Source organism: Hyalella azteca, unplaced genomic scaffold (genome assembly GCF_000764305.2).
Source record: "Hyalella azteca isolate HAZT.00-mixed unplaced genomic scaffold, Hazt_2.0.2 contig6695, whole genome shotgun sequence".
NCBI lineage: Eukaryota > Metazoa > Arthropoda > Malacostraca > Amphipoda > Hyalellidae > Hyalella > Hyalella azteca.
In genome coordinates this window covers 125,658-139,439 of record NW_025936849.1, presented here as the reverse complement: position 1 = coordinate 139,439, position 13,782 = coordinate 125,658, and the positions used below count along the sequence as shown (strand labels likewise).

The 13,782-nt window shown below is 42.6% G+C and overlaps 2 protein-coding genes across 3 annotated transcripts in view; one reads left to right on the top strand and one right to left on the bottom strand.

The window, feature by feature from the left end:
- LOC108678866 (squamous cell carcinoma antigen recognized by T-cells 3-like) overlaps positions 1 to 8,409 on the bottom strand; it is a 10,143-nt gene extending 1,734 nt beyond the window's left edge. For both annotated transcript variants that reach the window (XM_018167361.2, XM_047880967.1), the window contains exons 1-12: positions 7,909 to 8,409; positions 7,506 to 7,632; positions 7,031 to 7,135; positions 6,298 to 6,452; positions 6,001 to 6,098; positions 5,440 to 5,587; positions 4,276 to 4,411; positions 3,738 to 3,917; positions 3,091 to 3,477; positions 2,813 to 2,984; positions 2,504 to 2,662; positions 472 to 592 (exon numbers count right to left, since the gene is read on the bottom strand). In XM_018167361.2, the coding sequence (XP_018022850.1) occupies positions 472 to 592; positions 2,504 to 2,662; positions 2,813 to 2,984; positions 3,091 to 3,477; positions 3,738 to 3,917; positions 4,276 to 4,411; positions 5,440 to 5,587; positions 6,001 to 6,098; positions 6,298 to 6,452; positions 7,031 to 7,135; positions 7,506 to 7,632; positions 7,909 to 8,061 (1,941 nt within the window). In that variant the 5' untranslated portion in view covers positions 8,062 to 8,409. The remainder of the gene's footprint in view (positions 1 to 471; positions 593 to 2,503; positions 2,663 to 2,812; positions 2,985 to 3,090; positions 3,478 to 3,737; positions 3,918 to 4,275; positions 4,412 to 5,439; positions 5,588 to 6,000; positions 6,099 to 6,297; positions 6,453 to 7,030; positions 7,136 to 7,505; positions 7,633 to 7,908) is intronic.
- Positions 8,410 to 12,587: 4,178 nt separating this feature from the next.
- The window catches only part of LOC108678867, a 7,395-nt gene continuing 6,200 nt past the window's right edge, over positions 12,588 to 13,782 (top strand). The window contains exon 1 of the mRNA XM_018167363.2: positions 12,588 to 12,902. Coding sequence (XP_018022852.1) covers positions 12,740 to 12,902 — 163 coding nt within the window. The 5' untranslated portion in view covers positions 12,588 to 12,739. The remainder of the gene's footprint in view (positions 12,903 to 13,782) is intronic.

The following is a 13,782-nucleotide window of genomic DNA, read 5'->3' as shown; positions in this document are numbered from 1 at the left end:
AGAGACAGGCACAAAAGAAGGCATCAGCTGGCACAAAAGAGGGCAGCAGCTGGCACAAACGAAGGCATCAGGTATCATAAAAGCATCAGCGGGCGAAAATGAGGGCATCAGCTGGCACAAAAGAGGGCAACAGCTGGCACAAAAGAGGGAATCAGCAGGCACAAATGTGGGCATTCGTAGGCCCGACTGAGAGCAGGTGCGGGGCAGCTTTAGACTTGGCTCTGGAACCTTGGCTACAGAGAGGACTTGCCTACCGAGGCTGAGGACGGCGGAACACAGAGGCGGCGCTACAGTGTGGCCTATCACTGCTACGTCCAAATCACATACAAAGGATACTTGGCCACGCTATTTCGTGTTGTCACGCTGTGTCTTTCAAGCATCCTACAATCACGCGCAAGGACTTCTCACTTGATTGGGTAGTGCCTCAGCAAAAAAAGTTTTATGGGCATGGAGAACTGTTTTATTTCTCACCTGGCAGCGCGGGGCCTGGTGTTTGTTGCGTTGTTTGTTCTTCTTGCCAGCTTTGGTCGCCACAGTGGCGGCCGACTCCTTCGCCTGCTGCTCCTCCCGCCGCTTGTTCACGACAGCCATTCTGCGGTAGAACGTGTATATTAGTCACATTTTATTTTAGTTCCAGTGTTAGCCGCTATATTAGCTCTTAAATTAGCTCAAGAGCCAGCGCCCAGACTCAGAATGCAATAAATACACTTAGATTCATAAATAAAAACCATAGAACGCGTTGCCACACCGTGAGTCGGACCTGTGACGCTAGCGCTGCAAGTTGACAGCAATCGCTTAACCCCACAATGGTCACGTGGATTACATACCACGTAATCCATGCTTACGAATTTTCGACTGTAACGAAACCGACAAAATAGGCGACCAATCAGGTCAGTTTTTGCACGCGACAGCTGTGGGGTTAACCTCGAGACGCATCTCAGGATACGAGACCAGCAAGACTCTCTTCGTAGGATATAACTGCAGCGCCGCCCTACCTACACACCTTCTCCGACTCTCCACCCAAACCAAGCTTGAACGGACCTAGCCTAACCTCATTGGAAGTAAGAATGTGGAGATGCGAGGTAGGTGCGGAGGTAGGACCGCGCTGTGGTTGTAGGTATCCTACGAAGAGAATCCTGCAGGCCTCTTATTCCGAGATGAGGGGCAAGCTAAGCAGTGGCTGTGAACGTACAAATCCTATGGCTTCAAGCACTGAACTTCATTCAGTCGCCTGAAGCCTCTAGCAAGCTTGTTCCCGAAAATGAGATTGAGGTTTAGTTGTGCTCATGGTTGACCAATTTGAGGTTGACTCGCGCTTTGAGAAATTTTGACGCCGTTCTGCGCATCTTCACTATGACGTCCCATGCATCGGAAATCGTAAACAGATGTCGTGAGTGTCGTCAAACGCGTGTTAAAAGTGTATATTTTGAATTTTTTTTTTAAACTGATCGCAATATTTTTTCATAATTGTCCATAATAGCAACAAGTCTTGTTCTAAACCATACAGCGTCAGAAACCAATTCTGTCGTACGGAAAGACAAATAAATTGAAAATAAAACCTTCGAGGGCTGACCGATCAGCTTCGTGTTTCGCTAATGGCTGCCACTTCTCTGATCATCCGTCTGATGATTTGATAAAAGGAAAGCGTCCCCAAACAAATTCTGTTCTCGTCGGGTATGTGGTTATTTGAATTTCGGATTGATATTATTCATTGTCTTTACCCTTTTGATGCATCTCTTCTAAATTTCAAATCGATATGATTAGCTCTTTAATTTAATATTGTTTATAAACAGGAAAGTAAACTAGTATCAAAGTGGAAAATAAAAACAACAAAATCACAGAAATACTATCTATCTTGACGAAAACGTGATATGCTGGAGGGCAACTTCACTTATATATTTAGCCGTTTATTTAACGCTTACACTAATGACCGCCATAAAAAAACATTATAAGTCAGTCTACTCGGTTGGTCGCTTTATTTTCCATTTATTTCATTAACCGCACGAAATAGTTGCATTTTGACATCGGCAATGTGTTAAACAAGACTAGTTAAAATTTTTGAACACTTGTCCGATGATTCAAGGAGGCTAGTTATTTATAAAGGTAGTTCAAGGAGGACACTTTTCGAATGGAGTTCACGAGCAATATTTACATACTAATTTACACGTGACGTCACAGGCGGAACAATACATGATATTCTCAAGGCTGAGATGTGAGAGGGTCAACTTTTTATTAGTTCAACCATGGCTTGTGCTGACCTATGGCTTGCGCCCTCCTGGTTGGCTGCCTCACTCGTGGCTCTCATTACTCGCCTTACAGTTTCTCATGGTATACAGCAGATTCCTTTGGAGTAACACAACAGATTCCTTCTTTCATTTTTATGGCTCGTTATTCATACGTCAAGTGCGTATTTAAAAAGACAACCCAATTTATTACCATGACAAATGATCACGACAATCAAGGTTAAAATTGAGGCTTTAACCTTATATCTGTTAGTGTTTACCTGGCATCGTAGCGACGTCGGAAGTCGCGTAAGGTGAGCACATCTCCCTCGGTATGCTCGAAGGCTTCGAAGGCTGCCCCCACGACCTCGACGCCGTCCCACACGCGCTCCAAGGCGCGGCGTAGCAGCTTGCGCGCGTGCTTGCTGCTACCGTGACGCCTGCGCCGGCAGGCGGCGAGACAGAAATGATCAAGATCATTGAGCCAACTTGCTAGGTAATAACACAAATACAAGTAGGAAAATAATTGTGTTTGAGTTCCCTGCCACGTCTCCAGAGCCTCCATCCCTCCAGCTACCGCATCCACTTGCCTCTCCATCTCGACGAACTGCAGCCAGAGGTCGCAGCGCCCAGTGTAAGGCGCCTGCGCCATTAGATCGTTCCAAACGGCGCGCGCCGCGTCTAGGTCCCCGACGAGGACCTCGCACGCCGCCCACACGCGGCACAGTGCCACGTCCCCCCGGTCCACCCCAGGGCTGGCATCTGGGGGAAGAAAGTGAGCTGCATAATGCGCATGCGGCAAATTAATTACAAAGCTGCAGACATTACACTAACACAGCACGCTGCTAGGGCTCATTAAAACACTCACTCTCACGCAACATCTGCAGGGCGCGGCGGCAGGCCTCCCTCAGGCGCTGCATGTGGCGGTCGACACTCTCTTCAGGAGTCCCTATAGCCTCGTCACCCGCAGCGCTGTTAAGAGCAGCCCCAGCTTCAGGGCCGTTATCCTGACCGTGCAGAGTATCCTGTTCAGTGTCGCTAAGTTTTTCGTGGTCGATATTCTGGCCGTTGGACTGACAGATGTTGCCGTCAGGAGGACAGGTCGTCCTGCCAGACGCTTGTGTCTGACGCTGCAGCTGCTGACGGAGGAGCTGGGCCAGGAATAAGACGTAGCTCAGCCACATCTGACTCGCGTGCAGCACCAGGGCGTCCGCCTCCACCCCGACCAGCGCCCCCAGGCACCATTCCACCACATCTGTGTAAACGCTTACTATTATTCAGACATTGATTCAAAACAGCTGTGGAAATACGTTCAGGGATGGAGACAAGAATCATTCTTGTCGATTTCAATTACCTAAAGGAATGAGCTGAATATAATTGCCACGAACTCAACCACATCCCTTAGACTCTAAGGGATGTGGTTGGTTCCATTTATCCTCTAAGGCTTAGAGTATAAATGGAATCAAGCCTTTGTCTTAAGGCTGGCAGGGGGAGGGCGGAAAGGGTGTCACGTGCCTTTAATTTTAGGCTGGAGGGTAAGGATGGGGTGCTGCAGTTGCAGCAGCTCGACGTGTAGGCTGCAGAGGGCGCCTGACCAGGGGCAGTTGCGGACACTGCGCTCTGACACTGGCAGTATGAGCTCTGTCTGATCCCTGAACACTGCACTGCACCACTGGACGTACTGCAGCCACAGCCCTGCAGTGCAAGTGACACTTCAGTCAAGACAATCACGCATAAAAGAGCCACACTCTTGGCCGCACTTCAAGAAGATAATTGTTTACTAGAACATGAAGCAGATTATGGTATGGCAATTATGGGTACACAGCTTGTTTAGGCAAGTGTGGCGCGGGACGTGTGTGGAGCGGGCGGTGGCATGCGTGGCGCGTGTGGTGGCATGTGTGGCGTGTCAGTTGGCATGTGGAGCGGGCAGTGGCATGCGTGGCGCGTGTGGTGGCATGTGTGGCGAGCGTGGTGGCATGCGTGACGCGTGTGGTGGCATGTGTGGCGCGTGTGGTGGCATGTGGCGCGTGTGGTGGCATGTGTGGCAAGTCACCGTCGTTGAGCGGGTGGCGCAGTACGGCGCGCTCGTACAGGTTCTGGACGAAGGCAGGATCCTCCTTAGCCTTGGCGTGCGCCATGTACGCCTCATACGCCGCCATGTTGGCCACGGCGTCCTCTTCTGTGCGTAGCTGCGGCATAAATGTGGCATTACAACAAACAACATACGCCACAACATAGAGCACATGCCACAACACAGGGCACATGCCACAACACAGGGCACATGCCACAACACGGAACACATGCCACAACACAGGGCACATGCCACAACACAGGGCACATACCACAACACAGGGCACATACCACAACACAGGGCACATACCACAACACAGGGCACATACCACAACACAGGGCACATGCCACAACACAGGGCACATGCCCCAACACAGGGCACATGCCCCAACACAGGGCACATCACACAACACAGGGCACATGCCACAACACAGGCCACATGCCACAACACAGGCCACATGCCACAAATCAGGGCACATGCCACAACACAGGGCACAAGCCACAACACAGCGCACATGCCACAACACAACGCATATGCCACAATACAGCACACATGCCACAACACAGGGCACATGCCACAATACAGGCCACATGCCACAACACAGGGCACATGCCACAACACAGGCCACATGCTACAACACAGGGCACATGCCACAACACAGGGCACATGCCACAACACAGGGCACATGTCGCAACACAGGGCACATGCCACAACACAGGGCACATGCCACAACACAGCGCACATGCCACAATACAGCGCACATGCCACATGCCACAACACAGGGCACATGCCACAACACAGAGCACAGGCCACAACACAAGCACATGCCACAACTTAAGTTGAGCAGATATAACACATCCATGACATCACAACACCTCTATTCTAAACCAACATAAAACCAGCCATACACCAACATGAAGCGCCTGCAGCCAAACAATCTTTCACTTGATACATTTTTCTGTAGCTCATCATCATCCAAAGAAATGAATAAATTACTGAAAAATATATATATAAAATAAATAAATTTAATTACTACTACATATATTAATATAGTGATTTATATATCCTTGATATATAAGTTATACAAGAAGACAGGGCAAGAAGACAATGAGTGCGGTGCCCCTCATTAAGGCTAAGGCGTCTCACGAGTTCTTCCTCAAAAGGTTCCAGGATGCTGAGCTTGTCCAGGGTCCTCTGCAGTTGTGCCTCCATGTGGGGGTCAGGGGCGCCGCCCCAGCGCCCGGCGCCCTCCAGCAGCGCCTCCCGGTCCATGTTCAGTAGCGGCACGCGAAACCTGCCGCAATATACATGGTCCATACTTTAAAAACTCGCTAACTGAAAGTAAGTACTTACGCTCTATTTTCTTGTCTATGATTGGTGGATTTTGCTTGAAAGCCAGTCAGTGATTGGCTGATGAACTTACGATCTCTTAACTTTTTTTGAAAGTATAGGCCCTGGGGCTATTGTGTGTTGTACGTCTGGCACCGCAATATACAGGGGCTATTGTGTGTTGTACGCCTGGCACCGCAATATACAGGGGCTATTGTGTGTTGTGTGTACGTCTGGCACCGCAATATACAGGGGCTATTGTGTGTTGTCCGTTTGGCACCGCAATATACAGGAGCTATTGTGTGTTGTGTGAGCAATATACAAAGGTCATTACAGCACTTGTACACAACACATATCTGCCCTAACATGATGCCGTACCTGCGGCGGTAGAGCTCACGCAGACGTTGGGCTTGTCGCGTCTGCTGGGGCGTCGGGGCATCTCCCTCCTGGGCATCTGCTGTCAAGCCGGCATACACCTGCGAATAAAAGGCTGCAATAACAGACCTGCAATATCAGTGACAGGTATTGGTATGGCTACATTTTTATGAGAATAAAACATCAAAGCATCTTTTAAAATAAAATATTAAAGAAAGTAAGGAAAGACAGAAAATATGATATACAAAAAAGCCAATAAAAGTTTAAACAGCAGGAAAACACAAGAGAAAAGAAGGGCACCTGTTCCTCAATACAAGTGATGCTCTGCCACAGCAGCTCGCCGTCCCTGACGTGCGTCCCGACCGCCGCCAGCGCTCTCTCGTACACGTCCCGCGTGGCGTCTATGTCCCCACCACCAATGCTGAACAGCACGTACTCTGTCCACACCTGCACACCTGGCACACCACAGTAGCACTGTAAGAACAGCATGGCACAGAACAGTAGCATGGCACGCAACAGAAGCACAGTAAGATGGCTAAATCAGGTTAAGTAGAGCTGTGTTGTCATGAGCCAATTCCAGGCAGGTTTCCACCATGTTTGTATGGTGAAATCGCAACAAGACATGACAGAAGCCAGGATATCATTTTCAGAATTTTACAGCACAAACAAAATTTTTTGATTCAGTGATATAACTTACATAAATATCTCTAATATATATGTGTAGTGGAATACTGCGTTTAAAGCCTGCCGCAATAACTATAGAGGGGTTGCTTGACATAAGCAGATATCATATCAAGGAGACTGATTGTGAGTGAATATTATCTGGAACTGAAAATTTATTCTCACTGAGAAAATTATAAGACACTGTGAAACTGGTTAATTTAATTTGAAACATGCAATTGTTGTTCATATTTTGAAAGCAATGTCGACTTTGATTTCTATGTCAGATCCCCAATTGGGTAACCATGGTAACTTACTAGCATATATACTCTGTAGTGGTTAACACTTGACCACTGTGGAAGCAGTAACTTACTAGCATACTCTTTAGTTGCTCTGTCCAGAAGTGATATCACAAAGTTCCTCTCGTCAGCAGTGGTGCAGACGGCTTTTTCATCATGAATGTAATCAAGCCATAGTTCTGTAAAAACCATGATTAGGTCATCAGCTGACAAACAAGGGCAGCCTTTAAGAGATTGTTGTAATATGTAAAAGTATTTCTATAATTTTATTCCAAATTGAGTGAGAGAATAAAAAGAACTCGTTATTCATGAATAAATTAATTCCTAGGAATATTTTTCAGAAAAATGAATACATATTATTAACATTTTAGTGATTCAACTTTATTTCCCATTGCAAGTAAAGCTCAAATCAACATCATGAACTAAAAACCACATGCATATTTATTCAAAGTAAAAACATGCAAATTTATTCTCAGGTAACAAGAAGCCATGTTACTTGCTATGATATTCTCATAATATGCAAGTTATTACGTATCTCATTTCCTTCACCTGGTGTCAACGGAAAATATTTGTTCATGGCCTCCCTTGCCTGCCGAGCCTCCAGCAGCTCCCCCGACTTTCTTAAGGAGTTTATGAGCTCAATATGGCCATCATAAAAGCGTGGCCAAGACACAAGCTGCAAAAACAAAATTAAAGTTTCCTTACCAGATATAAGGTCTTGTGCTGAATATGACAATAGGCTTGTTGGCAGAGAATTTCAGATCTACAATAAAGGCATTGCATCTTGCCACCTAAAAAACATTGCACTCCGGACCCAATATCAACTGGTGGTGACACCATTGCAACAGTATTGGCCAAAACAATTTATCTGTAGCAGAAATATTATACCTATACCTACTATTACCCTACACAACTATTAAATTATGCATAATAATTTCTCCATGATACTCACTTGCTGACGGAGATTCTTGATTTTTTCAAGGATTTTTTCATCTTCCTCTTCAACATCTGAACTAGACATGCTGTCATCAGAATCTGATGCTGCAGAACCAGCCATGTTACTAGTTTCCTCAAATGCTACTAACTCCATCTCATTTGCACTCATTGTCTAGTACGTACTAAATACCATACCTATCATTTCACTACAATATTTAAAATGACATAAATTGAAGTGGTAATTGTCTCAAAGCAAAATATCCTACAAAGGTTCACAGAATATACGTAATTGACATAGTGGGTTTTCTCTCTTTCTTTAATATATTGATATCACTCTTTTTTTTAATAAATTTGATTTTAATAAACTTTGATCAGTCACTCCTTGCTAGCTATGCATTCCAGTCTTCCAGATGATAGTTTATTACTTGAGTTAGGATTCATCAAGTTTTGGGATAATCATTCTTAAATAATTGTAAAATAATTGGAAAATCTTTAATTGAGCCATTACAAAAAAAGTAAACTTTTCTTTTTTTTTTAATATCTAAAGAAAGAATATATAAAACACTCCACAGTTTACACCCATAAAGATAATTTTTTTTGCCATTTCAATCAGGGAGGTCTCTATTTTATCATTATCATTAAATTCAATCAATTGAATTTAGATGAATGGGTAGCACATTCATCTTGACCCAAGTATGTACCGGGTATTAGTAATATTCTCCATTTACAACCCAGTCTTAATTGAAATGCATTCCAAGGCCCCAGCATCCAGTTAGGGGTCTTTGATGAATATATTCATATCGACACTCTGCACTTTCACAATAATTGCCTACAAGACATATTAAATTAAGCCCTGTTAAATTGTATGCAGTTTCTGCATATGAATATGTATATCATTATTATCATATGAATATGTATATCCATTAGCCAAAGCCAATAACCCACAATGGGCATTGGGCATCTGGTCACCTTACATACTTTACATTGGGTCATTGGCAACCTTTTGATGTGCCTGCACTTATAAAAACCATATCAAACAGATGCCTTTTGCCCTTAGGCTTAGGCTTATTATCTTATAAATAGCCTAGGAACCTACATTCTTGATTCCTTGGCGCTTCAAGTTCACAGCTGCAATAATTCAAAATGACACATGCCACTCAGACTCAGCCTCTCAGGACAATTCCACAATTTCCACTTATGATATAATCTTATAAGATTCCACCCACAAGAAGGATTCAATTGTAGTGCAATTAAGAATATCAGATATCTGACAAAATTTCCTTTAAAATTTTTTTCTAAAAATTGCAGGTTAGGCTACAACAATAATACAATAATAATACAATAGGCTGGGTTGCAACAATAGTTTCAAAAGTGATTCTTCATTCTTGAACATTGCAGAAAAAATGCCAAATTTTCCAGTATAAATTCAATTATTCAAGTAATGGTATTTTGACTATTTTCTATATTCAAGATCATGCAAGTCTGTTATTTGAGCTGATAGGTAGGTAACTTGCTCAGTTTCAAAATATCAAGAGTCTAGAGACTCCATTGATGGTGTTGAGGTTGAATCATGGTAACAAACAACAATATCTGACAAACCAGAGATTTTTTAGAATCAGTTCATTTTAAATTTCCTCAATCCTAGCCTCCTAGGTAATATCCTAATCTACACAAGATTTACTCGTTACATCAATATTTTATGTATGATAGCTAATTCCGGTGGTATGTGGTACTACTGGTACAGTACCAAGTTCTGCGAGTAGGTACAGTGGACACTGGACGTGGACAGTGCCGCACAGTGGTACCGTCCACCGGGGCTACTCGGGACGATTTCAAAAGTTTTTCATTCATAACTTCTTACCATGAAACATTTCATAAACAAGTTTAAGCTCATTTCAAAGCTCTTTGAAAGGGCTATCACATGTCTTCTCCAAAAAATTGCATATGCTATTTGTAAGGTGCCAGAAGCAAAAAAAGGGTCCTGAGTAGCCCTGTCGAATGGGGCTACTCGGGACACTTGGAATAAAACTTCATTTTAAAACATTTGAAGCATGCAGAGTGTACTCATCCATTACTAACAGTACTCTGAAGTCCTCCTCTTTCATTGTAGATGATGTAGAGGTAGAATAAATGACATTTTCTGTGATTTTTTCTTGTTTTTTCTTTATTGCTATGATATTACCATATGCATTAATTACCGTATTATTGATGCAATATTACCATATCCATGAATATGCCATTGAGCATTTACAACAACCTTGTCCACTGCAAGCTTCATATCAGCAACCTTTTAGCATTTTTCTGTATCTGTAAGCTTACAGGACAGCTTGTAATTTCACACCATTTAATTGGGTTAAGTGAATTTACTATAAAAAAAAGATCATGAAAAACATACCTGAAACAGAAAGGAATGTTCTAGTGACAACCATCATATGTTTTGGAGAAATAAATCATAGTTTAGGTCAATTACTTTTCATTCTATGATGATTGATGCCTGGTGCACAATTCTATATATGACATTCTATGCACAATTTTGTGATGACCGATGATGCACTAATTTTTCGATAAGTGAAATTTTTTTCACTGAGCAAGGTAAATGTAGTCAATATTCTTTGTTTTTAATCATTTTTTTTAACTGGAGCATTTGCTAACTGAGGTTCTACTGTAAATGCATTTTTGGGGGTGTACTGAATAGCCATAGGGGGGTGTCCCAAGTGACTCCCAAGTCCCAACTCCCAAGTAGCCCCACCATGCGGAAATGGCCGCCTTGTTTTTTGGGGATTGAGGTATGTAAATTATGCAAATAAAGTTTTCATGCTGACACTTGTCTGCCACTTTTTTCTAAGCAAAATTTTTTTAATATGGCAATTATTTTTTTTTTACTACAAACCATAGCAGAAGTAACTTTTCAAAATATCGTTCTTCACCATTTTATTCAGGAAATTTTTCAAAGCTAGTAAATGTAGTATTTTTGAACTAACTTTATACTACATTATTTACATAGATAGGAAAAATGTTGACATTTACGCCACTCATAGTGGCAAAGCAGAGACTTTTTTAGACTCTCCCTCAAGTTCATTTTTAAGTCCTATAAGTAGACCAGTAAAGTATCATGGATACCGTACCAGACTTATCATACATAAGAAATTGGTTTAAATCTTGAGTAAATGAAGAAATTAAAATTGAACTGATTCTAAAAAATCTCTGGTTTGTCACTATGACGCCACTATATTTAGTTTTGCAATATTCCAATTAGTTTTGCTACTAAAACAGTTTTACACCGTGTCGGAGGACTGTCCCGAGTTACCCCGCCCGTCCCAACTCCTGAGTAGCTGGGGCCTGTAGCCCCGGACCCCGGTTGACGGTATCTATGATACTGGGAAACTTATTCATATAGGTAGGACTCATAAGTCTTAAAAATGATAAAATGAATGCACTTAATAAAACATTAAATTCAGTTTTTCATAAAGGGTCTTTAAAATTTGCTTATCATTTCAGCAAGCCTGTGGCAAACCAGTGCAAAAATTGTGTACTTAACATTCTGAACTCAGCTCTCAGCGTCAGCAGACAGCAGAGTACCAAGATTAAAGATTTGAAGCAGAGCCTGATAGAAGTGTGGCCGTGCGCCCGTGCGGCGTGCGGGTTTGATCCCAGCTCTGTGCACCAGTTTCTGGTCAGAAATGGCATTGACAAGGAGGCCGGGGCCCAGGGCCCCCGGGCGGTTAAGTAAAGCAAATGTATATTATATACTATAACAGTACAACAGACTAAAATTGCAAAGAAAAGAGTTAAGCAAAAAAAAACAAAAAGTTGCAAAAAAATAAACTCTATTCATTGTTCGTAGCGTCCTGCGCGTCAGTCCGCGTCTTGCAAAATTTCTTTCTTCCTTGTTTTGGTACCTTTTGATTCTCATATGAGCATTGTAAGTGTAAACTGGTCCTGTGGACTGAGGCTGTGGTCCATTTACTTTAATCATTTAGCTTTCTGACAGAACAAGCCCGAAGGTTTAGATGCCCCAGCTGCCCGCATACTTCTTCTTTTCGGGGTGTCTACACTGGGTAGACTTAAAGCCACAGGTCGACCTCGAGGACGGCCGTTGGGCCTGAGAGCCTGTATTGTGTTTAAATTCTTCTGAGTAGGTAACCACTGAATTCTTGTTTATAGTAGGTCAGTGGATTTCAAGTGGCACTCTATAATTCAAACCACCAAACAAAAATGGTGGAGCTTGCGTCGCAGAGATCGGTTCGACAACCTCACTCGTCCTAGGCCATATCATCACTGATCAGTAATCAATCAAGGATCATCACTCTCGTGTTCATATTGCATTAAGCACTTTTGTTAAATGTTAACAATTAGATTAGGGTTATTTCATCAAGCGGTAAACTCGCGGTTCCAAAAATGGCGGGAAAGCTCTAATCGCGCCGCTCTGAAGGGAATCTATATAATCCACGCCAACCCTGGAGGAAGTTCAAACTTCAGAGGTGTAAATTAATGCAGTAAATTTGTAGTAAGTCAGAAAATACCAGAAAAATACCAGATTTAGGCATATATACCAGATCTAAAATATTCATACCAGACACCTTCTGAAAATACCAGATTTGTGAAATCTGGTATAGATATATACCATCTGGCAACGCTGCTGAAGTCGGCAACCTGGAAGTAGAACGTTTTCTGTCAGTTGACTGCACATTGGAAACTTGGAAAGAACTAAACCCCGGATCAATGTAGATGTCGAACACAAGTTAGGCGGTATTATCATTACACCCTCACCTTGTTCAGGAACAAACCTAAGCAAGTTTCATCAACTTTCATATTTGTATTACATCACTCAAACTTTAAACTTGAGCATGGGGACTGAATTGCATGACTCATTCACAATAGGCCTTAAAAGAACGAGAGATATTGCTTTCTACCAAGAAGAAGATGAAGCTTGTGGAAATCAAAGGAAGTGGTTTGTTCAAGATAAGCAAATTATTGAAAACAGTTGCATAGAACGCAAGAAAGTTTATGGTAAGTACCTAAATAACCTAATAAGGCTAATTGTAGCTAATTGTACTGTACTACTGTTTATACTACTAGTAGTAGTAGTAATGTATTAGTATTACCAGTGTTGAAAAATGAAGTGTCATCTCTAATATTTGTTAGTACTTTTTTCAAAGCTATGGAAAAATTTATTGGACTGCAATTTCATTTCATCATACGGTTCATACCTAGCTATAGACTATAGTACCTTATAGTTGTTATAGATCAACAAAAATGGTCTAGCATCTAGCCTGTAGGTGTAGGTGATGACTGATGATGAGTCCATTCTGAAATAGGGTAAACGCGGTTACCGCGTTTACCCTATAGTGGCACCGCATAGTGGCAAAGCAGAGAGTTTTTTAGACTCTCCCTCAAGTTCAATTTTGAGTCCTATGAGTAGGCCAGTAAAGTATCATGGATACCAGCATTACCATACATAAGAAATTGGTTTAAATCTTGAGTAAATGAGGAAATTAAAAATAAACTGATTCTAAAAAAGCTCTGGTTTGCCACTATGACGCGGTATGGTATTATTGCAATTTGCAGATTAACTACATCCAAAAAAAAGGGTGTTTTTTTTTAATTATATGTTTTTTGGGGTGTAGATTACGAATCTGAAATCCATTTTTGGCGGTCGGCATCGGAAAACCGATTTTTTTCCGACCCAAAAATCGCGCTAAAAATGCCTAAAATCTGCGAAATCGGCGAAAAATCGGACGAAAATGTTACCCGTTGCAGTGCCTGTCTCTTATACACATCTAGATGTGTATAAGAGACAGCTCTCAGCCCTCGTCTAACACCAATTACCCTCTTGTCCGGCAGTCTCTTAGCCCTCGTCTAACACCAATTGCCCTCTTGTCCGGCAGTC